Genomic DNA, 27,578 nt, shown 5'->3' on the forward strand with positions numbered 1-27,578 from the left:
GAGCACACTGAGGAGAAAGGAATCCAATGTTGCTGAAAAATTACCTCAATCTGATTTATGTCCAATGAACCTATTTTTAAAAATATATACACACACAGCTATGTATCATTTCAGATTAAATAAAGGTCAATTCCCGATTGACAGCATTATTTTTTTTATACAAAAATCCAATCTTCATTTACACTGCAAGTATTCTGGACACCTGTTGTATTAAGTTTTTCTAATAAGTTCTTCTAATTCTAACATAAATTAAAGGAAAAAGAGTAAGACATCCAAGCAAACCGGGCCTGAGAAGTGAGCTGTCACAGTTTCAGTGAGAATGTTTACTGAGGGAAGCAGCAGACAACCTCAGGCCTGGAGTGTGTGAACTCAGTTAACACCACAGAACTCAACACAGAAAGAAATGTTCTCTTGAAACCATTGTTGCCTACAGAGGCCTGAGCGAAGAACACACCAGAAACCAGGCTGAGTTGTTAACAGATTTTGCTCTAGTAGAAGTCAAGGAGGTGAGACTTAAAGGACCAGTGGTGTTCTTAAAAACATATTACTCAAACACCTTCACAACAGAACACAGATCTACACATTAATAAAAACACAGGTCCTTTCTGTAAGGAAGCCACCAGAAATGTAAAAGAAAACAAGTAACACTTAGATCACTGATTGAAATGCTAATATTGCTAGATGATATATATGATATTGCACCTTCTTTTTGGAAATAGCAAGTTGGAGACTTGTTTCTTTTACAATAGAATTGAAAATTATTTAAAAAAAAAAAAATCTGGACATGGAGTGAGAATCTGACACTTTTTTCTTAAGTGACCCACTTGGGATCACCGAGGAGGAGAAGGGGACAGCTGCCTGAAGCAAAGGAAGAAGGCTTTTCTCATTCCATTCATTGGGAGGAAGGGGATGGAGTATTCAATGCTTAGAATCGATGCACCCTTAGCAATCAGTGTGCAACAGCAAACACAAGGAAAAACCAGTGTACAGTACTAGTGCTGTTTAAATAACACACCAGATTATACATTGCAGCATAATTAAAACTACACACACATTCTTAGTACATGCTGGTATATAGGATCTCACACACACAGTAGCTACCATGCCCCCACACATGTAGTTGCACGCACTCTCTCACAGATTCACTGATCACCAGCAGTCATACGCCGCACTCACTTCCACTCACAGTTTCTGAAGGCTCTATATAAGGTAGATTGCTATATCATCTGGAGCTACCACTTTTTATAAAAGCACATGCTAAAAGATCACGTCCACTGTAATCTTGCAGCAACACTCGGAATGATCACACAAAACCCAGGGAATGTTAGTGCACACACAAAATTAAGCTAAAGAAAAGGTCTTTGGAGTTCCAATCACACAGTTAGTATAACAATTCCATAATTGTGAAGACTAATTGTAAGCTTTTATAGTTGATTAAGTCACACAGTGCAAAGAAAGGTCCATTGACCCTTTTGGTAAAGGGAGGGCTGGAAGCCACACAGGTTAAGTTCAATGGATAGTCCATATATACATGTGATGAGGAACACCCAAACTAAATTTGTGCTCTTAGGCTGGTCACTCTGAATCCCGATGCACTTCGGAAGCATCGGCTCGGCAAATTGGGCAAGTACGATTTCCCTGAAAAACAAGAAGAGAGAATTATTGAAGTCATGCCTCATACAGTCAAGTACCCAGTTTTACTGTTACTCTCATATGGTCTTTACTTTCTATTCCTTTAAAAACAAATCCTAAGTCGGGCGGTGGTGGCACATGCCTTTAATCCCAGCACTTGGGAGGCAGAGGCAGGCAGATTCTAAGTTCAAGGCCAGCCTGGTCTACAGAGGGAGTCCCAGGATAGCCAGGGCTACACAGAGAAACCTTGTCTCGAAAAACAAAAAAACCCAACCAACCAACCAAAAAAACCCAACAAACAAACAAACAAAAAAATCCTAAACCAGAATGGTGGTGTAAGCCTGTAATCCAACTCTTGGAGGCAGGAGAATCATGAGTTAAGCAAGCCTCAGCTACATGAGAACTTGGTTCAAAACAAAAAAATCAAAAATAAACAAACAAAAAAACAAGAACAAGGCAAGACAACCCACGAGTAACTTTTTAATGACTTTGTTTAAATTCATAAACATGATTTGCTAACACTAGTTTGGAAAAAAATAACTTAAAATCAAGATCTTGGCTGTTCTTTGTTTTTTTGAAGGGGGGGCGGGATAACACCAATCTAGTCTTTGGGATGGAGCACTGAACTCCTTCTCCTGGCCCCGCCTCTTCACAGTGGTAGGACTGTAATGCATGCCAAGAGCCTGGCTCCAATCTTCACTACTCTTAGTTTTTGCAAGATCTCTCTATTGTGTAGATCAGGCTGACCTCAAACTCAAGGAGATCCACCTGCCCCGCTTCCTGAGGGCTGAGTTTAACAGAGTAAGGTCATACCATACATGGCTCCTACTTACCCTTCCCTGACTCCTAATGTGTTTATTCCCTTTATTTCCACAGGTGGGGAAAACAAAGGCATCACTTCCTACTGTCTTACCTGCTACGACCACTGTTCAACAAACACTCTTAATTCCCACATTATGATGGATGGCTCTCAGAGACTTCAGTCTTCTCGACTGCTGTCACTACTCAGTATGCCTGGCTCACCCTCACCCTATTCCGTTCCTTTCTGAGGAACGTATTTCCTGTCTCATTCTCTACACCGTGGCCAGGGAGGTTTGTAAAAGACAGCTGTGGCAGCACCCTCCCCTTGCTTTCCAGAGTCAAGCATAAACTCCTCCACGACGTTTCAATGACTAGTTACATCACTGGGCCCTCCCTTGTGCACCACCCCTCACTCATAAGCCATGCTTTTGTTTTTGTTTTTTTTTTTTTTGTTTGTTTTTTTTTTGACAAAGTTCAGACTCTTCATTTTTCAGAATTTAGGAGATAGGTCTTACTATATAGTCTAGAATGGCCTTGAGGGCAAGACTTTGACTTAGCTTCCCCTTGAGTGAGAGGATCACAGGTATGTACCAGCACACCAACTCGACCTTAACTGATTTCCTTATTAGACTATAAAGTTACCTAATGAGCACATTCTATTAAAAAAAAAAACCTCAAAATTGACTATTTAAATTCTTTTGTCATTTGATTTATATTTTATTCACATAATTAAAACTATGCAAAGAAATGCTTAAAAAGAAGCCTCAGCAGTCAGGCTGACAGACCACTGCTATTCTTAATCTTCGGAGTTTTCTATATGCATAGGAGAAGAACTGATCAGAATTTAGTAAAAAGCTTATTCTCCAGAAAAATCTTTGGCAAAAAAGCCCCAGTGAGGTCCCATCCTGACTCTGATTTAATTAAAAAAGAATTCTCAGGAGCCCAGGTCTTGAGCCCAAGCACACAGATCCTAGGGACAAACGAGTACATGCTCCCTGCCCATGTAAAACTGCCACCCCCTATTGATGGCAACAAGTACCTCCTTCTTCTTAAAAAAAAAAAGAACAATGCTGGAAAGTGCACCCAGAAGTCACCCATGCTAACTAACCACTCGCAGGCAGTCGGTCCCCAGTCCAGTGTCTACAGCTACTCTCACCCAGACTTCTCACAGATGCTCCATTTCATCTCCCATACCCTCCGCCTCCAAACCATGGGCTTACTCAGATGAACTTATAATCAACAGAAATGCAAAACATGGTTATTCTCTTTACACTTGTGATCACTTTACCTTAAGCCATTTATCAACACACTTGGCATGGAACTCGTGGTTACAGGGTAAGACTCTAAGAAGCTGCCTTGACTCAAAATCACACATGCATACTACACACCTGGAAAAGAGCAAAGAAATCATTTTTGGTTTTCTATTTTGTTATGACTATTATGTTTGCAAAACTATTGTTATCAAAATATCACTTTAAAAAATTACCACTATCCTAAAAATGATGATGCTAAGGGACTTACTGAGGGCTCTTTGATTTGCTGACAGATTATCAAAGTTTCTGGTTAAAGAGTGGGAGAGATGGCTGAGTGGTTAACAGTGCTCGGAAGCATGAAGACCCAGTCTAAAGCTCCAGTATCTGGGTACATGGCTGTGTGTGCTTGTAACCCCAGCCCTGGGAGGTAGAGAAGGGGAAGTCTAGGAGTTCCTGGCTGGCCTGTCTAGAGCAAAAGCAAACTAGCTTATGAAGGGATCCTACTTTAAGACAATAAAGTGAAAAGCAAGGGCAGAAGACACCCAATGTCCTGTGCATGCAATGGCTCATGTGTCATTCACATGCAGGTACTACATAACTACACTCAAATATGCTACACATTCACCAGAAAGAACAAAACCAAGTGACAAAAAGGGACATTTCTAATTAACATTCCAGTCAGTCTGAAAACTAGAGATACTAGACCATTGATAACATATTATTCTTAGAAGTACTGGAATATGGTTGAGCCTGGTGGTGTACACCTTTAATTTCAATGCTTGAGACAAAGGCAGGAGGATCTCTGTGAGTTTGAGGCCAGCCTAGTCTACTGAGTTACAGGACAGCCAGAGCTACATAGTGAGACCCTGTTCTTCCCCCTGTACCCTACCCCCAAAAGAGTATTGGAATAGTAGGATACTCTGATGAAAAAGAGCAAATGTAGAAGACCCCAAAATCTTATACCATATACGAAACTGATTACAGATGGGGAGGTGGCTTGGTGGATAAAGTCTATTGTATAAATGCAAGGACCAGAGTTCAGACCCAAAGGTCTGATTCTCATAAAAAAAGCTGGGATTCCTGGGACCACCTGGCTAGACAATCAGTCAGTAAGAGACCCTGACTTCGAGAACTGGAGAATGACTGGAAAGACACCTGATATCAACTTCTGATCTCTATGTGCATATACATGCATGTGTACCTGCATATACACAACAAACACTGGTATGAGAAGCACTGTGTTATAGGATTCCAGATAAGTGCTATAGAGATAGAAGAGATAAGGCATGAGGAGGCTGAGAGGCAGGCAGGCAGTGGTGGCCCATGCCTTTAATTCCAGCACTTAGGAGGCATCAGAGATCAAGTGGATCTCTGCTGAGTTCTACAGAGCAAGTTCTATTACAGGTGGAGCTACACAGAGAAACTCTGTTTCAGAAAAAGAGAGAGAAAGAGAGAGGAAGATGGAGAGGAGTAGGGAGAGGGAGAGGGAGAGATCAAGGCTGGGAAGACCTAGGGAAGTGGCTGCTAATAGGTTAAGAGAAAACCATTTTGACAAAACAGTCTAAACCTGTGGTGATAGCTGCACAACTTTACAAACACACTAAAAAAAAAAAATTAAATGCAGTGAACTTTATGATATGAATTTCAGCTCATTCTGTATTCAAACCTGTACTTAAACTTCATATCAGTCACTTGCTATTGTAACTTAGGGAAACAAATGGTCCACATAGGGGCTGGAGAGATGTCTCAGAGGTAAGAACACTGGCTGCTCTTTCAGAGTTCAATTCCCAGCAAACCAGAGTGGCTCATAACCATCTATAATGAGATCTGGTGCCCTCTTCTGGCCTGCAAGCATAGGCATAACACTGAATACATTAAATAAATAAATAAAAATGAACTAAAAAAAAAAAAAAGTGAGTCCATATGACTAATGACTCCCTTACTGGCAAGCATGGACCTAGTCAGGGTTGATGCTAACCACCCACCTTTATCACATTCTCTCAGGCACTCAAACTCTTACTTCCTAAAGGTAGGAGCGCCACAGAAACATACTTACAAAGTCTGCTCTGACTGGTGGTTGCTAGGGTTGAACCTGTACGAAGGAAGCTGTTCAATATCTGCTTTAGTCAGTCCCCGAGGTTTTGCCTCTCCCAGCCTCTCTGCCAGGTTTAACAGGGCCTAAAGAGGAGAAGGAGACAGATTTTCATTCTTTACATTTTCTATAGGAGTATATCACAACAGTCTAATTTCTTGTGTATGTGCACCAGCATGCACATGCATGGTACCATGGAGCACATGCAGAGGTCAGAAGATAATATTTGTGGGGAGGCAGTACTCTTTACACCAAATGAATCCCAGAGATTGAACAAGAGCCCTTTGGCCATCCACTGGAGTAAGTTCTATTTTTTTTTTTTTTTTTTTGAGACAAGTATTACTTTGTAGACTAGCCTGTTGCTTCAGTCTCTCAAGTGCTAGGACTTACAACTCTTTATTTTACATAGAAAAACTATGTACTTAGGCTGTAACTATGCTGTACTCTAAACTTTTTAAGATTTTTTCACATATGCTCACAAAAACAGTCAGTCATTAGGACAGCAATCAGGACAGCCACTGAGAAGTGATAACCAATCATACAACAATTTCAGGAGGATTTTATGAAAGACAAATTCCAAAACAGTAGAGGTAAATATACAACAGGGCCAGTTACTCTAATCAGAATGACTCTGGTTCAACAAAGTAAAGGCACTTGCCATGGGCCTGACAACCTAAGCTTAATTTATCTCCAGACCCACATAGTAGGAGAGAACCAACTCCCACAAATAGCCCTATGACATGGTAAAGGCACTACATGCACATAGGCATAAGAAACACACACCGTTTTTAAAGACTGTTCATTTAGATATGTTCTGCAGACTGACACCTGCAAAATTAGCCTTGGGTGGGTCACATCTACTACATAATCAATTTATTAAAGATAAGACTTTTCAAAAGAACACAACAGGCCTAGAAAGATGGCTCAGTAGTTAAGAGCACTGATTACTCCTCTAAAGGATCTTGGTTCTATTCCTAGCACCATATGGGGCTCACAACCATGTGACACCCTTTTCTGACCTCCAAGGGCATTAGACACACACAGTACACAAGCATACACATAGGCAAAACATCTATACACATAAGAAAAATTTTAAAACACAATAATGTCATCATACTAAAATTAATTTAAAATCAAATATCCAATTAATGTTCAAATACTGATTATTTTTAAAATAAGTATTTTATTCAAATAGGGATACAATGTTATGATACATAAAGTCTCTTAAAATTTTATTTTACATACACATGCATGCATGGGTGTCAATGGAGGTTAGAAGCAAGATGTTGGATCCTTTGGAGATGGAATTACAGATGTTTGAGTCCGTGATGTAGGTATTGGGATATTTACTTTGGTCCTTTGATAAAGCACTAAATTCTTTTAGCATCTCTCCAGCCCCTCGAGTTTCTTTATCCTTCTATTTGTTGAAGAAACCAGGTCAAAGACCTGAAGAAATTCCCAGTGGGTGGCTGTGAATGTACCTCACTTGGTGAGTGCTTGCTCAGCATACACAAAACCCTGGGTTGCAGCCCCAGGACAACATCAAACGAGGTGTGGTGGAACTGTTAACTGTTCTTAAAAGATGGAAGCAGGAATAATCAGATGGTCAAAGCTACATAACAAGTTAAAGGTCAGCTTGGGGAACCTGTCTCAAAATTAAAACAAAACCCACAGATGTTGCCACTGTGACTAATGAGGTCCACTTCTGACCTATTGGTTCAGCACATCTTGTGCAATGAGGTCTGACTATCGTCAGGCCCACTGTCCTACAGCTCAATCACCAGGGACAAATGAACCTACTGTGCCATTCATTCATCACGGCTAGGAGAATGACATTAATTTCATCATTATTAAAGAAATATTCTTATAACGAGTAACTTATCCACACCAACTTGTAAAAATCCAATAAATAAATTGGGTTTTTAAAGTGTTTACTATGAACTCATATTTTAAAACACTTGATGTATCTTATTATGTTTATTGATTTAACACTAGTACTTCATTCTTCCTTAATTTTAATGGTTCATTACTTATGTGCTTCAACCTATAACTAGGTTGTCTTTTTTTTATAAAGATTAAGTGTCTTGCTATACAGCTCAAGCTGATCTTGAACTTGAGATCCTCCTGTGTCAATCCCAATATAATGCCTCAAATCTCCATTTTCTCCCTTTTCTAAGACAAGGTCTCACTATGTCGTCTGAGCTGACTGTAAATGTGTTATCCTCTGCTTCAGCTCTTAAGTGTTGGCACCATAGGCATGTGTACCACACAGGTGACAGGCCATATGCAATATACACCATAGCATGCTAACACTTTCCTCCCTCAACCATATGCAAAAATAAATAAAAGTCCCTCTTTCAAGATTCAGCTCTAACATCTTTGCTTCCACAATTTTTTTTAAACACCTAATCAAAACTTACCATTTTCTCGTCATTTGCATCCTCTCTATGGAATTATAAGTATGTACATAATAAATCTACCTACTGTAATAGGAAGCAAATGTTCAAATATCCTGGAGATGCTTAGTAATTTTATGAATTAATTGTATCTCAAAATGCAAAGTTAATCTCATAAATGTTTATGCGGAAGTACAGGACAATATATACAACACTCCCCAAATTAATTCATAGTTCATCAACTAACCTCATAATTTTCAACTTCTCCGTCTTCCACATCCAATTCAAAGCTGAAGGTTGGGCCCACTGCAGGTGGTACTGGAAGCATTGATCTACAGAGAAAACCAGCAAGGAAGCATTACTAAGATGTACAACAACACAAGTAACGGCAGAAGGACAGAGGATAGAGTTACATGGACAAAGAATGGTCAGTGCTAATTAGTGGCATTAAAGGCATTGACTTTACTAAACAGACTAAAATTGAGAGTAAAAACATGCCATTTGCAATAGCATAACAAGATAAACATGAAGGCCAGAGACATCTTAGCAAGTAAAGAAGATCAAGCCTGATGTCAGATGATGAGAGAACCCAACTCTCACAAGTTGTCTTAATTTCCACAAGAGGACCAAGGTATGTACAAGCACACATGCCATTGTGTGCACGTACTCATGCTGAATAAAGGAATGTAATGTAAGAATTTAAATGTAGGAACAGACTTAATAAAGCATACATAAGAACTATATATATAATAAAAACTGCTACACAGTTAATATATAAGTAGACTAGAAAAACTACTAGTTATTACTATTCCTCCATATTGATCTATGGATTTAACATAAAACTCTACTAAGCTTTGTATGTCTTTTTGTTGCAGGATGTGTGATCACATTATGAACCCTGAGATTATGTTGTTTACTAGAAAAATCTGGTGTCTAGTTGTAGTGTGGCTCAGCCCTTAGCACACACTTAATCCCTCTGGCTGGAATATAGACATGCTCTTAGTACACATCTTTAATTCCAAACAATGAAGGTAAAGTTATTTTGTAGAGAAAGCACCCATGTTTGAAAGTGATTAAGTCTAATTGAGTGGCAGACAAAGTGATGGCTCAGAGAAAGATCTGATAGTATAGGATATGCCCAATTCTCACGAGAACAAAGAGGAAAGGGAAGCTACCTGAGGGGCAGTGCAGAGAGAGGAAGAGGAAGTGTTACTGGGACAGTTGTACAGAGGCAAATTACAGAGAAAGAACAGGCTAGATATAGGTGAAAACAGAATGAGACAGAGAATGAGGAGGTGTCAGGAGGATTAGAACAGACTGTCCAAGTTAGTATGAGGCCAAGCACAGCAATTCAGAGGCTGAGAGAATCTAGATTGAATCGGTCGGCATGGAGAAGAGTTTTGAGCCAGAACAGCTGAGTTGACCAGCCAACCAGAGCTCAGAAAGAACTAGAAAGGATGAGCTTACTCAGCAGTAAGTCTCAGAGGCAGAAAACATTCTAGGCCTAGATTAGATTGTGCAGAAGCTAGAAGCTTCCAAGACTAAGCCTCGGTTAACAGACAGAGGTAGTAAAGTCTCCAAGGTGCTAAATTACTATAGGAGAAAAAAAGTCACTTTTATAGCTTGTACTACAAAATGAATGCTAATTTTAAAGTTTACATGGAAATACAGAGATTTAAATAGAAACATTTTAGAGTTCTAAATTAGGAGGTTATATTACCTTATTTTAAGATAAATAGAAGAGGAAAGTGTGTGGTAAGGGGAAAGAGGGGGAGCTAAGACTATCAGAAATATAACCTGTAGTTTAAAGATTACATTTCATACTTGTCTTAAAAGTAATTATAGACATGTGACTAAGTCCCAGTCAATGAACTATCAACAACAGAAATATGTTCCATTCTGGAAAATGTCAAGAGAAAGAAGCAGGAAAGTAGACACACCTACTTTACTTTACTTTTTTTCTATGATAGGGTTTTGCTATGTAGTCATACCTGGCTTGGTACTTCTTGACTCCTGGTATTATAGCTATGCTGCAACACCCAGCTTCCCACACCCCCTTCTACTAGCTACTTTACTATCATGGTTCGAGCTTGAGGACAGAAGGATCTATCCCCACAGACACAGTGTAACAAACCACCCTGGATTTGGCCTACATTTGGCTTCATTATGCCAGAAATCAAAAAAAAAATACCACGTTTAACCCATGATAAAGTTAATCCTAACAGAGTAGTTAGTTCTAAGATATAAAAATGACTTCTTGTCTTTTCTAAGAAAAATAGCATCAAAAGTGATTCTAGGGCCAGGCAGTGGTGGTGCACGCCTTTAATCCCAGCACTTGGGAGGCAGAGGCAGGCGGATTTCTGAGTTTGAGGCCAGTCTGGTCTACAGAGTGAGTTCCAGGACAGCCAGGGCTACACAGAGAAACCCTGTCTCAAAAACCAAAAAACAAAAACCAAACCAAACAAAACAAAAAAAAGCAAAAAAAGTGATTCTAGGGCCTAAGAGATGGCTCAGTAAGGCCTGATGCTCCCTGAAGGCCTGACAATCTGAGTCTGATCCCTGGAATTTATATAGTAAAGAGAACAGACATCCCCAAGGTGTCCTCTGTGGCATGCACATGCTCCCCCACCAAATAGATTCTAATAAGTGTAAAAAAATTTTTGTTTTTTGACTCTGGGAGCTGAAAAGATGGCTCAGCAGTTAAGAACACTTGCTGTTCTTGCAGAGTACCTAGGCTCAGTTCGCACCATCAATACAGTGTCTCACAACCATCTGTAACTCCAGGTCCAGAGATCCAATGCCCTCAGCTGGCTCCTACAGGCACTGTATGCACACGATATACAGACATATACTTGCAGGCAAAAGACTTACACAAAATAAAATCTTACAAAAAACCAAAAACAAACAAACAAACAAAAAAAAAAAAAGCCAAAAACAAACCAAAACAAAAAAATTGATTCAACTGTGTAAGCGGCAATACTTTAAATTTTTCCATTTTGCAATTTGATAGTTTTTACCTTCTCCTTTTCTTCCTTAATGAATGGCTCTCAAGTGCCACTTAACATCAAGCAAAAGCAGTATCCTAACACATACTAAGTCACAGACCACAGAGAAGGCACTCATAAAGCAAAGACTCTCCAGAGAAGTCAGTAAAAGGAGGAACTTACAACACGTATGGCAGTAAGCTGGGATGGTAAGGAGGAGGGGGTATTGGCTGCTGGGATCGGTATCTACTACGTCCTGTGAGTCTCCGAGGCATAAATGGTGGATAAGGCTGTAGGAGGGAAAGGTTGAAAATGATCATTCTATGTTTATAATCAGTATCAAATAATCTACTTTTTTTTTTAAACTAAAAAAAAGTTGTGTGTGCATGATGTGTTTAGATAGGTGCACATGTTAGAGCATGCGTGTGAGGATCAGAGGACAAGTCTATAAAGCTGGTTCTCTCCTCCTAGCATCTTGTGAGTTCTGGGATGGAACTCAAGTTGCCAGACTTACATAACAAGCACCCTTACCCTGAGTCACCCTTGCTGGCCCCAACTTGTTTTTTTGTTTTTGTTGGTCATGTTGGTTATATTTCTCTATATAGCCCTAGCTGTGCTGTACATCACTATGTAGACCAGGCTAGTCTCCAACTCAAGTTCCACCTGCCTCTGCTTCTGCCTCAAGTGCTAGAATAAAATCCAACTTGACCCCCACTTAAAGATTAATTTACTATATATGTATCTTCAGACACACCAGAAGAGGGCATCAGATCCCATTTATAGATGGTTGTGAGCCACCATGTGGTTGCTGGGAATTGAACTCAAGACCTCTGGAAGAGCAGACAGTGCTCTTAACTGCTGAGCCATCTCTTCAGCCCAGCCAACTTGCTTTCTTTTTAAGACAAGGTCTTGCTATTTAGCCCAGAGCAGCCAAAACCTTGCTTTTTAGACCAACCTGACCTTTATAACTTACAGCAATCCTCTGTGCTGCTACCTTCTCAGGTAGAAGCTGAGATTACAGGTCTGTGCTACTATGCTCAGCTGACATCTGTTTTTTAAAAAAACTTAACTGTTCAAGTGGCATTAACTAGTTTTTTAATGTTGATACAACAACCACGATTAAACATACATGCAAGTGATTTTAAGAATACATTAATTCTGAACATTTTCAGAGTTATACTGAAAACTCAAAATAAGTTATCAAACAATTAAATGAGTATTAACAATGAATGAAGACTTACTACTCCAAAGGACACCTCCTGATGCAAAGGGTCATGTGTCAGGAACTGCAAAGGAGCTGACGGAGGTAATGTTGGGGGGTGGGCCGAAGGGGGATAAGTAAAACTGCCTACTTGAAGATGTTCTCCTAAGAGCTCCACTTCATTTTCTATCCTCTGCAGAGGCTGAGAAGGGGAAAAAGAAATCAGCATACTCCTAATGCTTTAAAAAATTGTTTTTCTTAAACAATATTTTCCAGGCCATTGTGATACATCAAACCAAAAAAAAATGTACGTGGACTCAAGATTTCCTACATTTAATTATATTTGTCTTATTTACACATTAAGCATTTGTATCATCTAGTATAGTATACATGTCCTTTAATACCCAAACTCTCAAAATGGGAGAGGAAAAATCATAGCAAGCCAATTATATGGAAATTAAAGTTTGAGTTGTCATAATACCCTGATCAATGGGGAATTTCAGACACTGAGACTCCCTGAAGAACTAGCATATGGTATGTGTATAAGTCAGAAGTAGAACAAGAGGGGACAGTACAGTACAAGTTTCACTCTACTACAAAAACCATGGGCTGTGGTGTCAATCAGTACATGACTTTTAGACAAATTCTCTGTAAACTTACTTACAAAACTGACATTTTTAGCTTACTTCAAGTGTGCTGTGGCTGGGCATATATATATACCTATATATACTTATAATTTTAACACTTGGGTGAAGGCAGGAGGACAGAGACTCTAACCTAATGTACTGTGAGCACTGATTATAAAGCACACTGTATTTCATAGCATGGAGTATGTTTTCTTAAAATAAATGGTGTAATAGGTGGACTCACTCTAAGCTTCTTTTGTATAATAATGTCTCACGAACCTGGGTTAAAGGAGAAAGTCTCAAAAAACTTTACTAACCAATAAAAGGAGGAAGAGGAGAAAAGGAATGAGAAAAGAGGAGGGAGGAGGAGGAGGAGGAAGAGGAAGAACAGGGCTAGCTGCAGAGATAACTAAGAGGTTGTTGCTCTGCCAGGCAGAATTCAGTTCCCAGCACCTGTATAGGGTGGCTCACAACAGACTGAAACTGCAGCTCCAGGAGGCGTTGACCCCCTCTTCTTATCTCCATAGACACCTGCACATATGGTGCATACACTCACTCACTCTCCCTCTCCCCATCTTTAAAAGATTAAGTACTGACAATTAAAAGGTTTCCAACTTTTCAATTTAGAAATGCATGAATGAGGCATTGAAATGGCTCAGATGGGGCCTGCTGAGCAATCCTGACAACCTGAGTCCCAGTTCTTGAATGCACACAGAAGGGGGAAGAAAACCAATTCCACGAAATTGTGCTCCAACTTCCATATGCCACACACCCCTCCCCTTCCCAACTACAGAATGCACACATGTAAGAATAGACTTAAAAATCACTAGAATACATAAAATAGAAAAATCCCTAGTACCAACTAGGGAAGAAGTTTCCTTTGCCTCTGTCTGAAAGACTGCAGACATGAAATAATAAAAATTCACTTAAGGTAAATAATACTAAAATAACATGGAAAAATTTAAAATAACTCTAAAGTATGATTAAACTAAACTTATGTATCTGTAAGTTCCTTTAATTCTTTCAAGAACTGTAAGAATACCAATGTTATAAGCTTAAATGGAAATTATTTACATTTACTAAACTAATTAGCCTAATCTAAACATTCTGGAAAGACTATAGAAACACAAAAAGAAATACCTACCGATCGTGACTGCTGTGTTTGGAAAGGGACAAATTGGCCTGGTGGTGGCAAGTGGGGAGGATGATGGGGAGAAAGATGAGGAGGATGTATAAGAAACGGATCACTAGAAATGAGGGGTGGGAACGCAGCATATGGTACTGGTAAGTGCTGAACTGAACATGCCTGAAGCATCTGTAAAAAAAAAAAAAAACATTACTTTTAGGTTAAAAATGCCAGAATATACAATTTTCTTGAAAAAGTTATGAATCAAATTGGCACACCTTCCCCGATAGAAAATATCTCCCTTACATTACGTATTATAAGACTTTTGTATCTGTAAGTAAGCAATCAGTTCAGCCTGTACTTTAAGGAGAGGGAGTACTGTGCAGAAGCAGTGCTTCCTTACTGTCCTCTCACTGTGTCAGGTGGTAAATGCCACACAATGCTTCACTCTGCTCCTCAGAGACCTGCTTAGGTCACTTAATGATTACATTGATACATAGATGTTTATTTTAACCTCACAGGTAGACCAGGGGGTTAAACTTATATTTTTTCTAAGTGCTTTCCTCTGAAGATAAGTTACTGAGACCCTCTGGATCTCAACCACTTCATTGTTAAGTAAGAAAGACTATGGGTCAGAATACTACAAGCTAAAACATAAGCTCTAGAAGGAAAATATGTAGTATGAATCCCAATGTCTCTATAGCATTAAGCAAATATTTTATCCTCCAGATCAAGTTTATAGACTGTCATTCAAGAGACCCCAGTAAGGGCTAAGATGGCTATCTGCTGAATGCTACATTACTAAGTCTGATGAAAACCTTTATTAAAGTTTAATTAGAAACTGTTCTTATAGGGAGAAATATGATTTAAGACACTTAAATGTATATATTTTAATCACTCTAAATAAAATGTACCATATTTTAAAGCTAACTTTACCTAGTGGTCACTATACTTAGGCTGAGATTTTTATCATAGTAAAATTAATTTTTTTAGTTGGAAGTGAAGCTACAAAGACAGTTCTTAAACTTGTTAGCTATCCTAAGTGAGGACTGAAGAACCTTAAGTCATAAACAAAATCAGGTTGGCATACTATTTTCAATAGTTAAAATCAAGTGAGAATAAAAACATAGACTTACTGGAGGAGGCACACTACAGACAGGGAGGTGCTGTCCACTGAAAACAACAGAGCATCCTGGGACCTGTTGTGTACTGCAAGCAGGGATGTGCTGGCCTGTGCAGAGTGGAATCCCATGGGGTGCCACTGTGGTTACCGTGTAGGAGACAGGAACTGTTCCTTGATGGAGCTTTTAAGGAAGAAAAGTAGAACTTTTGAGAAAATGTCACCGATTTTTAAAGTTAACATTTGAGGACCTGGGGAGGTAGCTTAAGTGATAGGGTATTTCTTTATCTTTATGCAGTCCTGGGTGTGACCTCAGCACCATATAAACCAGGGAAGATGGACCAAACATGTAACCTTGGCACTGGGAGGTAGAACCAAAAGCATCAGAAATTCAAGGTGTTTTATTTATATAGTGTATTAAAGGCCTGGTTTAAATGAGACCCTGCCCAAACAAATTTACTGATTCCCCTATTTGCTATTTAGACTCACATTGTACTTTCACCTTTTTTTTTCTTTTTTAAAACAATCTTACCTAGTTCAAGTTAGCCTCTAACTCACAATGTAGGCAAAAATGGCCTTGAAGTCCTGGTCCTCTGCTTTCTCCCAAGTGCTAGAATTTTAAGTCTATGACACCTTTCCTTGCTTCCTCTAGTAGTTTCAATAGGAATGTCATAGTCTTTGCACAGGAAAGGTAACTCTATGAAGATTACACATTATCCTCACAGAACTAGAGCTAGAAGATTGAAAAAGATAGTCTAGAGACGGTCAAGAGCACCCATGTTACCACCAAAGGCCACCTGTATACCCCTGGTCTGGGCTGCCACCAGAAGCCATACTGATGTCCAAGGGCGGAGCAGAGCTGATGCCACATCTCGCCTGGGCAGCACAGTAAGCTGGCCCTGATGGTATGAGCGCTGAAGAGTCAGTCCTGCCCCTCTCCTGGGCAAAGTGGGAGAACTCCTCACCCTGGTGGTGCTGGTGGAGCAATACTCCTAAAAACATTATCTTTTGTAAAAATTAAAACTTGTGGTTATTTAAAAGATTTACTCAGATTTTTTATGTATACAGGTGGTTTTTTCCTGCCTGTAGATCACATAATCAGATTGCCCATGGAAACCAGAAAAGGGCAAGGGTTACCCCAGAACTGGTTACAGATGATTTGGATGCTGGGAATTGAACCTGAGTCCTTTTCAATAACAGCCAGTGCTCTCGACTGCTGAGCCCTTTCTTTCTCTAGCCCAAAACATGTGTGTGTGTGTGTTTGCTCAGTTGCAACAGGTGAAACAGTAAAAGTGGTATTTAATATTAAATCTGGGTTAGGGATACAGAGCTCAGTAAAAGTGTGCTTGCTCAAAGCCCTGCGTTCCATTACCAGCAATCAGCATAATAATGTAAGTAAGAGCAAACCTTTTTCCACTTAATATTGTAGCTATGCCTTCCCCTCATTTGAGGTTAACCCAGTATTTCAAGCATACTTGTTGTATTAGGTACACAACAACTGTCATTACTTTTTTGTAACTACAAACAGGTCTTGCTGTTTTATATTAGTAGTAGTATTATTTATCTCAAAGCATATTGGGTAAAGAGATGAGGATACATTTCAGATTTAAAAAACAGAGAGAATGAGGCTGGAGAGATGGTTCAGAATTAAGAGCACACTGACTGTTCTTCCAGAGGTCCTGAGTTCAATTCCCAGCATCCACATGATAGTTTACAACCATCTGTATGGGATCTGATGCCCTCTTCTCGTGTGTCTGAAGACAGCTATAGTGTTCTCATATAAATTAAATAAATAAATCTTAAAAACAAAAACGAGATTTTATCATTTGAATGCACATGTAATGCATGTATCTGTGTGAGTTTATGCCCAGATGCTTGTGACGGCTGGCCAGAGGTTGTCAGAACCCCTGAAATTGGGGTTCATGCCAGTTTTAAACCTTCCAAAGCAGATGCTTAAAAACCAAACTCAAGACTGCAATAATGCCTCTGCCATCTCTCCACCCCCATGTTCAAAACTCTAATCACCTGAAAGGATCTATTAAAAGTAGATCAAACTCTAGTGATGTAAAAGGACCCAATTTCTAGCATCTCTCCTCACAGATCTGTGTTCCTAACATGCTTGCCAAACAGTGAGAAATGGTACATAGCATGCTTGGTTTTCATTTGCATTTCTCTAACTGGAGAATTTGGTAGACTTTCTTCTCCATAGCCTCCACTGTTTGCTCATTGCCCATCTTCTAATTTGTCAAAACCATGTTTGCTGACCTGGGCTCTCTGTTTCAGCTTGATTTAGTTTGTCCCAGCTATCTGCTATCTCCATCTCAAGGACTAAAGGCAGTTCACTCTGCTCAACTGATTTTTATATAAATCTTACATAACTGATGAGCATCTCAATCCCATTCCTCAGAGTTGTGGGGCAAGCCCAGAATCTACTGAGCCATCTCCTCTTCCTCATCATCATGTGCGTGTCTATATTTAGAAATATACATGTGCAGGGTGCGCTCAGAAACCAAGAGGACAACTTGTAGGACTTGGTTTTCTCCTTGCACCATGTGGGCTCTGGGGACTGAACTTAGGTGGTCAGGCTTCGTTCATATCATGTGTCTTTACCTGCTGAGCCACCTTGAAAGTTATTTAATTTTTATCTTAATGAAGCCCACTTTTGTCAATGTGGCTACTTCCTTATACACATAGATTTAGAAATCTTTGCTGGGACTAGAGAAAAAGTTAGTTTAAAGTGCTTGCTGCTTTAGCAGAAGACCCAGGTTCAGTTCCCACTACCCACCTGGTTCACAACTATCTGTAACTCCAGTTCCAGAAGATCCTTCACCCTCTTCTGACCTTGGCAGGTAGTAGGCATACGTGTGCTGTATATACATACACACAGGCAAAACCACTCACACATAAAAAAGTAAAATACTAAAAAGAAGTATTTCCTACTTAATAAAAGTGATCACTTTCACTAATAGTATTATGTTTCTAATACTTGTCTAAACTTTAACTTGAACTTTTTGTTTTGAGTCTCTAGTTCAGGGTATCCCTGAACTCCACGAAGCAGAAAATGACCTTGAACTGTTGATACACCAGCCTCACTTTCTGGGTAATGAGATTACAGGTGCACCATCATAGCTGGTTGAGTATTGGAGATCACACATTGTTGGCTAGGCAACACAGCTGAGGTACATCCCAACCATACTTGATCTAACTTCTGTGGATGAGACAGAGCAGGATTCAAACTCATTCACATAGATACTGAGACCTTCCTTCTTCTTTTATGAATTATTTTGGCAATTGGCCAAGCAATTAAATAGCATACGTCTGACAAAGAACAATGAAATTAAAGTTTTAATTATATACATGTGCCACTAGTTCTGCTTACTTTTTATATGTTCTTACTTAAGAAAGCCTTTCTTCCTGAAGGAATGAAGCTATTCACAATATCTAACTGCTTTATCATCATTTATTAAAGACTCCAGTCTTCCAATTTCAACCATCATCATATATCAAATACAAGATATCCACAGATGTGTCTTCCTATTTCTAAGCTTTATAATCTGTTTCATTACTCTGACTATGACATAGATACATTAATTAAGTCCTAAAAAGTGGAAGTAAAACTGGAAAGGCTGCTTAGCTTGTCTTAGACACAAAAACCCATGGTTTTATTCAAAACTTGGGCCTTCAATCCCAGTCCTGGGGGAAAAGTTGAATTGCTATTTCTGCTTATATTGTTTTTTTCCTCAGGATTATGCAACAGTAGCTAATTGAAGTATATACTTCAACTACCTAGAAATCCTATTAACCTATATTGCTGGGTCTGATTTAGTAAGACTACTATACACTCTGTGAATTGGCATTTAAAAATAAACAGGTTGTATGTTTGTGTGTGGATAAAAAGACAACCCATGGGAGTTGATTCTTTCCTACCACTATGTAGGTCCCGGGGACTGAATTCAGCAAAGATTTTTTACTACTGATCCATCTCAGCAGCTCTGAACTGGCATTTTTAAAATGGTGCTGCTGTTTCTACTCTGCCAATAAAAACTATTTGCAGTGGGTGGAGAGATGGCTCAGTGGTTAAGAGCTACTGCAGAGGACCCAGGTTTGATTCTGGCACCCACATGGTGGCTCACAACTATCTAGATGTAACTTCAGTTTCAGGAGATGGGACACCTTTTTCTGCTCTCCACTGGGCACTAGACATGTACACAGTACATAGAAATACATGGAAGGTAAAACACCATACATTAAAAAGAAAAAAAAAATCATGAGAGAACCATCTGCTTGAGGCTTTACGCCAAGGGTTAAGTCCATGATTTTTTTTCTTAAAAGGTAAGGTAGGAAGTAGTCCTTAGGTTTGTAAGCTAGACCCTGTGGGCTGAATAAAGTTGCTGCAGATCGAAGGATAGGATAAAACTTTACAAAAACAACTAGCAACAGCTTGCTTTCAATTATAGATTTAAAAATGTATTGTCACAGAAATCAGGATCAACTTTTCAAATCCACTGTAATTTTATTTGGGACTACACCAATTCCTGCATAGTGTATTAATCCTACCCTAGTTCTTTACTTGAGAACTGACAGGTTCAAAACTGGATCTTTCCAGCCAACTGCTCATCTTTCTTAAACTTCCTCAACAATACTTTATAATTTTCTTTATACAATTCTTTGAAGTACTCTTCAAAAATAACACTGACTCATTTCATATTCCTTTATTTTCTCTCATTCATTCATTGAGACAATGTCTAACTGAAGCCCTAGATGGCGTCAAGAGATTTGCTGAGACTTGAGGTATGTACCATAGACTTGGCTCAGTTTCCATTATTAAAAGGAATGGAGAACTTAAATAAGCTACGTTTCAGGAATTAGAGAAACCTGCAACAAAAACAACAAAAAATCAATGGATCCTAATAAACCACCATTAACTTTTACCACTTGTATTTCCAGGACATTCTGCTACTGTACCTGATCATGTATGTCAACCATGACTGCATTCTGCTGGGGTGGATGAGCAGCTGGATGTAACAGACGGGGAGATACATTCGGAGGGTGGAAGGCTCGAGGTTCCTCTATTGCTTGCTGCTGTGCATAAGGGAGATGGTGATAGTTTTCATCTTGACTAATGGAATTATGTCGAGATAGACGTTCCCTTCTTCCTCGCTGACGCCTAACAGGAGGACTATAATAGGGTAGATGCCAAAAAGAAGATCATTACTATAATGCTTACTAACTAGTATGATTATCAGGATTCTTATTATCTAGTGTATGTATAAGAGCGCACATACATACACGCACACATGCTAAGGTAAGTACATGTAATAAATAATTGCCGTAAATAATAATAAATAATTAAGTGTAAAAAAATCAACCAATTTAAATATAAGACTCACCAGTAATTTTTAACAAGCTTGTATTTGCAATGATAGCTACTATGTTACTCTGATAGGGATTTTCTATCACCCTCATTTCTACACTGATTTATAGAATTGTTTCATAAGAAAAATGGACCACTCCTTTTTTAAAAAAATGTTTGGGTGTGTGTGTGTGTATGATGTATGCCACAGTGTATTTGTGCAGATCAGAGGCTAACCTGTGAGAGAGTTCACTCTTTTCTTTTACTGTGTGAGTCCTGGGGATCAAAGCACTCTTTACACCCTGAGCGATAATCTTGAGAGTCCAAGTTAGCACTTTCTTCTCCTCTATTCACTTAGTTGTTCACCACTGGTGTGGAATCACGGGTAGATACTTGCTGGGTTGTGATTCCTCCTACTGTTTTATGAGTGGCAAGTATCCCCTGCTCCTTCTTTGTATTGCCATGAGTGAAGAGTATGATTCTTTTTGCAGATTTAGAAACAAAAACTAGTTTCTATCTTATCTGTAAACACACCCTGCCAGCCATTTCCTATTTTAGGCTTATACCTAGTGCAACTTCTGTACATTTAACTAAGGTGTGCAAATATTCCTAGTACTACTCTTTAGAGTAATAACAACCTGGACATGACTATTAACCAATAGCAGATGGATAAACTGTCATACTTTAATGTAAGATTATATCACAGTAAAAATAATTGGTGGGCTAGAAAGATGGCACAGTGATTAAGAACACTATTCTTCCAGAAAACCAGGGTTCAATTCCCAGCACCCACATGGGGACTCACAACTGTCTGTAACTCCAGTTCCATGGGACCTGACACTTCACATTGACATACATGGAGGCAAAACACCAATGCACATAAAAGGAAAGTAAATAAATTTCAAAAATAAATAAATGATCTATTTTCATCAACATTAAACAGACTGCTTAAAAAACAAAGAATACACTTAAATGAAAACAAAATCCCAAACTGTACTTTTTAAGAAAATATTATGACCAATTGGGCTGGAGAGATGGCTCGGAGGTTAAGAGCACGGGCTGCTCTTCCAGAGGTCTTGAGTTCAATTCCCAGCACCCACATGGTGGCTCACAACTATCTGTAATGGGATCTGATGCCCTCTTCTGGTGTGCGGGTGTACATGGCAGCAGAACTCTGTATACATAATAAATAATTAAAAAAAAAGAAAAAATATATATACATATATGTGTACACACACACACACACACACACATACACACACACATGGCATTCAAAACCACAATGAACAGGGGATCCATAAACTATAAGTTTACTCCCTTGGAAGGAAGAAGGGATGGGCTGGTGTGTGCATGTGCGCTTCCGAGTTGTATGAAGCCAGTTTTAATCTAGGAGTTGGTACCATGCTATCTTTTTGATTATACATTTGTCTCACATGTTCTGAATGCACAACAGTTCACCATACAATAGGAAGACTATAAACAACCAGATATTTAAGCTATAACTTTTATTTAAAAAATCCTATTTCCACATACTAGTAGCCACAAATTACTCAAACATTTCCATAAAGTTGCCTAATATATATATATATATATACATATATATATATATATATATATATATATATATATATATATATATATATATATATATATATATATATATATGTATATATATATATATATATATAGTGCTGGGCATTTAAAAAGTGTTAAGTGTCTAAAGAGAGTCTTAACTCTGACAGACTTATTTTGGCTAATTTGGGCTATCAGTGGTGGTTTTTAAGATCATATCCAATCTTCTCAGAATGCTGAAACAAAACATTATAACGTGGATGCCTTAATAGGACGTTATTCTCTCCAAGTTCTAGGGCTGCCAGTCTCTGATGCAGGTGTAACTGAGCTAAGAGTTCTGATGAGCTCTGTTCCTGGCTTGCAAATACTCTGCATTATCATCATGTCTGTCTAGGGCAAGGTGAGCTTGTGATGTCTCTACTTATAGACACACAAGCCCTACTAGACAAGGGCCCCATTCAACCTCAACAGCTTCCTTAGAAGCCCTATCTCCGGGGCTGGTGAGATGGCTCAGTAGGTAAGAGCACTAACTGCTCTTCCGAAGGTCCTGAGTTTGGACCCCAGCAACCACATGGTGGCTCACAACCACCCGAAATGAGATTTGACTCCTGCTTCTGGTACATCTGAAAACAACTACAGTGTACTACAAAAGAGTGAGAGGGACCACCGTGAGTTCAATTCCCAGCAGCCACACACATGATGGCTCACGGCCATCTGCACATCTGTACAGTGTACACATATACATAAAATAAATAAATCTTAAAAAAAAAAAAAGAAGCCCTATCTCCAATTTCAATCATAATGGAGGTTAAAGCCTCATTACATGAGGTCTTTGTGTTGAGGCACAAAACCATTTAAGTCCATAAATTTTCTAACTTATTTATTCCTCTGATTACTATTATTGTGTACATGGAAAAAGGTACCGCAACTCATACTGATTTTCTTAAAATAAAGTGATCTCTGGCAACTAAAGGACAATGAGCTGAGGAAGAAATTAACTCCTCTGAGAAGGAAAGACAAGCACCACACTCCTTTCAAAAGATGAACTTTATACCAGTTTTGTTAGAAATATAGCTCTTAAAGGATGAGAAGGCTGGAAGGGCAGATGTAGGTCATCTCTAAGCGCTAATATGTTCTGATAGTTATAAGGTATAGAACATATTTTTCAATTACCAGGACTGTAGATTAACCCATAAGAAGGGGGGTGTGCTGGGGTTACTGAACACAACAGAGCTGTTATAAAATCTTAAAAAGTGAATTTTTTTCCTTTATCTCAGCTAGCTCCAAATCAATGAGCCAGAGACTGTAAGATTTACTTAACCAAGCTTCAAAGCATAATATCCGAGCACTTATTAATCTATTCTAATCTCCAGCCAATCTTGCTACTTCCCAGCCAAAACCTCCAAGATACTTGCACTTTAGTACTGCTCCAAATGCGTTCATGGTGTCTCCTCAGCCCTCCTTGTGGTGAAACGGCCCCCCATCAGAAGTCCAGCTTAGTTCCCCCCCCCCCGCTCAGATATTGGCTGATCAGCTTTTACTGACAAATCAGAGAATAAATGGGGAGCAGTGTTTACATAACAGTGAGCCAGGAGTCTTAGAATAAGCATTACGATGCCATGTCCCAACTATAACCAAATATGGGGGCAGAGAAGTCAGCATTTGAATACTGCAAGGATAATCTTTACAGTGTACAGTAACATTATGCCCACACAGGACTTTATGGATACAAATAATCTACCTTTAAACTAAATCTAGGCAAATAATCTACCTTTAAACTATATTCCAGCTTCACAATCCATTCTAAATCATAAGGCAGTTGAATTTATATATAATGGCCAAGATTTACTTTAAGAAAGTCACTTTAGTCTCTTTCAGTTTCTTCACTTAATGATTTAATGAGGAGCTTAATGAATTCCTTATAACCTAAGATAGAAACCTAAACAACTTTTAATTTTTATGCATGAATATACATATGTGCAGGTACTGACATATTTATGAAATATCTAAAAAAATATGCTTTCTGACACTAAAAACTATTCACAAACCTACCAGTGGAAGTAAAGTAATAAACAGGGATCAACAAACCTTCTTCTGTTGCGTGCAGGTGTGTTACATCGTTCCCCTGAGAAGTGATGTGGATTTGGTCGAACTGAAGGGGGCTGCCTATTTGATGTCATCTCCCATGGTCGCATTGGTGGTGAGGGAGCTGGTGATGCTGATGTATAATCAAAGACTGAATGAGAGAGGCGCTGTCTCTTAGGACTCGGACTATCTTCACTCTGCCAATGCAACAAAAAGGACCGAATGAATAAAGCCATAAGGACTTTACATTACTTCATATGCAATAGGTAAAAAAAAAAAACGCATTCCTCATAAAAAACAAACAAAGGCTATGCGTTGCACTAACAATCCAAATTTAAAACTCTAAATTAAGAAATGTAGGGGCGGGGTAGAGAAAAGGGGATTGGATTGTAAATATACATGAAAAACCACATTAGATAACAACATATAGGAAACAACAAACAGCTAACTCTTATATATACAGTACCTGACTTTCTAGAAATGCCACTATGCTATAAGTTATCAGCTCATCCTTCAGACAGTGAGGGCAAGTTTGGTTAGGGAGAAGCTCTCCTCTTCTCCTGAGTAGCCCCGACCTTGGATGCTAACCACACACCTCTATCATTCTTCTTCAGTGATGGCTACGTGGATAAAATAAATCTCATATAAAGGAAAGACAGCTGATTAAGATCAACAATTCTTTTTTGAATGTCATAGTACTTTGGGAATATCATCCAACCTTCAAAGGTCACGATAAAAGCTTTGTGGCTATAAAATTTATAAAACTGCTATTAACCCCAGGATTCCCCAACCATTCGATTTCCCAATTAAATCTCACCAAAACTGCCAAAATTCCAAATTAACCGAAAATCTGATAGGCTACGTTTTGTTGGAAAGACTGTACATATTTTATACTACCTAATCCACACCCCAAGTTTTATTTATTAGTCATTAGAATACTTTTAACTGGTTTAAAAAATAATATTTGTGGTAAACACACACAATAAGTTTACATTTATTTTTATTTTATGCATGGTGTTATGCCTGCATGTCTGTGCACCATGTGTATCCCAACATGGGTATCAAGTCCTCTGGAACTAGAGTTACAAATGGTTATCAGTCATACAGGGGGCTAGAAACTGAACCCCAGTCCATGCAAGACCAACAAGTGCTTTTGACCAGGTAAGCCACTTTTCTAGCGCCAACAATGTCCTATTTTTAAAGAGACAAGCAAAGAAAACCATTGATTTTAGGAACAAAGCAAACTGATAAATAGAGCTGAACCTAGAGTGTAATTCCAGAACTTGGGAGACAAAGGCCAGAAGATTGGTAATATGAGTTCATCCTTGGTTACATAGTGAGTTCAAGATCAGCTTATACTACATGAGTCCCTATCTCTTAAATTTAAAAAAGAAAAAAAGGTAAATGGCTACATTTGATATTTCAAAATTATTTAGCAAGTGTATTATAAAAATATCATCTAACTTACATTCTCTTAATGGTTTTTTATTTCTTTAACAAGAAAGCCAGGTTTTATGAGAATCCTCAAACTTTAAGAGCACCATCACACTCACACACGTGTACACATATGTACGTACACAATGTACATAGAGAAAAGCAAGAAAATTCCTTCCAAGTAGCCTAGACAGGCCTCCAGCTTGTTCTGCAGGAAAGAATGACTCTGAACTTCTAGTCCTCCTCTTTCCTTGCTCTGAGTGTGGAGGTGCAGGCGCGTTTATGTCAGATTCTATTATATACATTTTGGTTTTGAAGACAGTCTAAGTAGCCAAGGCTGGCCTTGAACTCAGAGATCTACCCACTTCTACCTCCTAAATGCTGGAATTACTCAGTAAGAATTGCTACTTCTGATGTATGATTCCCAGTAACACTTGGTGCTATTATAACCAAATTCCAAAACCCACTGAATTATTATATGGTCCTATCTTTTTGAAAAAATTTTGTTTTGAATTCTCAGGAGGGAATTCTTTTCTGTAACAGTGGGCTAAGTTTTCAACCTACCAGATGCCGACAATTTAAATGTGTAAAATGTTAAATCATACAGTTACTACCTCTACTGTACAGACCACTGGTACAGACTGGGAATCAAGGGAGGAAAGAAGGCAGGGGGGTATGTATGAGGTCTCACAATGGATAAAACCACAAGCAGAAGCAGGTTCCAGTTTCTATCTGATTACTAAAATGCGCCTGACTTTAGCAAACATTGTACTTTTTGAGGATTTCATACCCAAAAAAGGAAGGAATTGGCTTATGTTGAATGAGGTGTAAAGGTTCCTATCTAGATTAACAGGATGGGATAGAGCCTAGCCCATTAGCATTTCTGAGAAGTTTCTAGATAAGGTTAACAGAGGCAAGATCATCAATTCTAAATACAATGACTGGGGTTTTGTAGTGAACCAAGGAAGGAAGCTGAGCAACTCTGCTTCTTGAATGTGGGGGCGGGAGAGGTGGCATGGCAAGACTCCATTGCCTCCTATCGCCACTGTCACGATGAACTATAACTCAAAATGGGAGTCTATAGAGTTCTATCCATAAAGAGCACGTAAAAAGAAAAGCTAATTCCAGTACTCGAGACAGACAGAGATAGCAGGGGCCTTGGCCAGCCAGTGTAATCTAGTATGATGAGATCCAGGCCAGTGAGGCCTTATCTCAAAAGACAAAGTACAAGAAGGTTGACCTCTACATCAACACAAGGAAAACAAGAACAAAGCACAGATAGTTAACAATGACAAAACTGGTCACCAAAGGTTATAAAGGTTAGTTTGTTCACTAACACTAGTGATAGGCTAGGGCAGTGGTTCTCAACCTGTGAGGGTCAATAGACCCTTTTCACAAGGGTTGGCAATCAGATGTTTACATTATGAATCATAACAATAGCAAAATTACAGATAGGAAGGAGCATTGAAATTAATTTTATGGAGGGGGGTCACTACAACATGAGAGGCCGTATTAAAGGGTCACAGCATTAGGAAGGTCGAGAACCACTGGGCTAGGGATATAGCCCAATTAGGAAAGTGCTTGCCTTACAAGTTAGGAGCTGGGTTTGAGCCCCAGAATCACTTTAGGCAGGGAGGTATGGTAGTGCTAGGAAGGGAGAGGCAGGTGGATCTTTGAGGGCCCCTGTCAACCTAGCCACCTTGTCTCTAGGCTAGTGAAAACTATCAGAAATAAGAGTAAAGATAAAAAACAATACTTTCTCTGTCCTAATAATGAGCTATACGTCCATGTTTACAATGAAAACAGTTATTTTATGCTTAAAGAAAGCTACAGGGGGCTGGGCGGTGGTGGCGCATGCCTTTAATCCCAGCACTTGGGAGGCAGAGGCAGGTAGATTTCTGAG

The 27,578-nt window shown here is 39.0% G+C and overlaps 1 protein-coding gene across 14 annotated transcripts in view; it reads right to left on the reverse strand.

Annotated features, from left to right (window-relative positions):
• Positions 1-1,401: 1,401 nt before the first annotated feature.
• The window catches only part of Rnf38 (ring finger protein 38), a 111,014-nt gene continuing 84,837 nt past the window's right edge, over positions 1,402-27,578 (reverse strand). For all 14 annotated transcript variants that reach the window (XM_031377252.1, XM_031377259.1, XM_031377260.1 and 11 more), the window contains 10 exons: positions 24,245-24,438; positions 20,197-20,410; positions 15,248-15,415; positions 14,130-14,300; positions 12,400-12,561; positions 11,342-11,448; positions 8,422-8,506; positions 5,743-5,864; positions 3,722-3,821; positions 1,402-1,638 (listed from right to left, as the gene is read on the reverse strand). In XM_031377252.1, coding sequence (XP_031233112.1) covers positions 1,576-1,638; positions 3,722-3,821; positions 5,743-5,864; positions 8,422-8,506; positions 11,342-11,448; positions 12,400-12,561; positions 14,130-14,300; positions 15,248-15,415; positions 20,197-20,410; positions 24,245-24,351 — 1,299 coding nt within the window. In that variant the 5' untranslated portion in view covers positions 24,352-24,438 and the 3' untranslated portion in view covers positions 1,402-1,575. The remainder of the gene's footprint in view (positions 1,639-3,721; positions 3,822-5,742; positions 5,865-8,421; positions 8,507-11,341; positions 11,449-12,399; positions 12,562-14,129; positions 14,301-15,247; positions 15,416-20,196; positions 20,411-24,244; positions 24,439-27,578) is intronic.

The sequence above is a fragment of the Mastomys coucha genome, unplaced genomic scaffold (assembly GCF_008632895.1).
Source record: "Mastomys coucha isolate ucsf_1 unplaced genomic scaffold, UCSF_Mcou_1 pScaffold18, whole genome shotgun sequence".
Classification (NCBI taxonomy): Eukaryota; Metazoa; Chordata; class Mammalia; order Rodentia; family Muridae; genus Mastomys; species Mastomys coucha.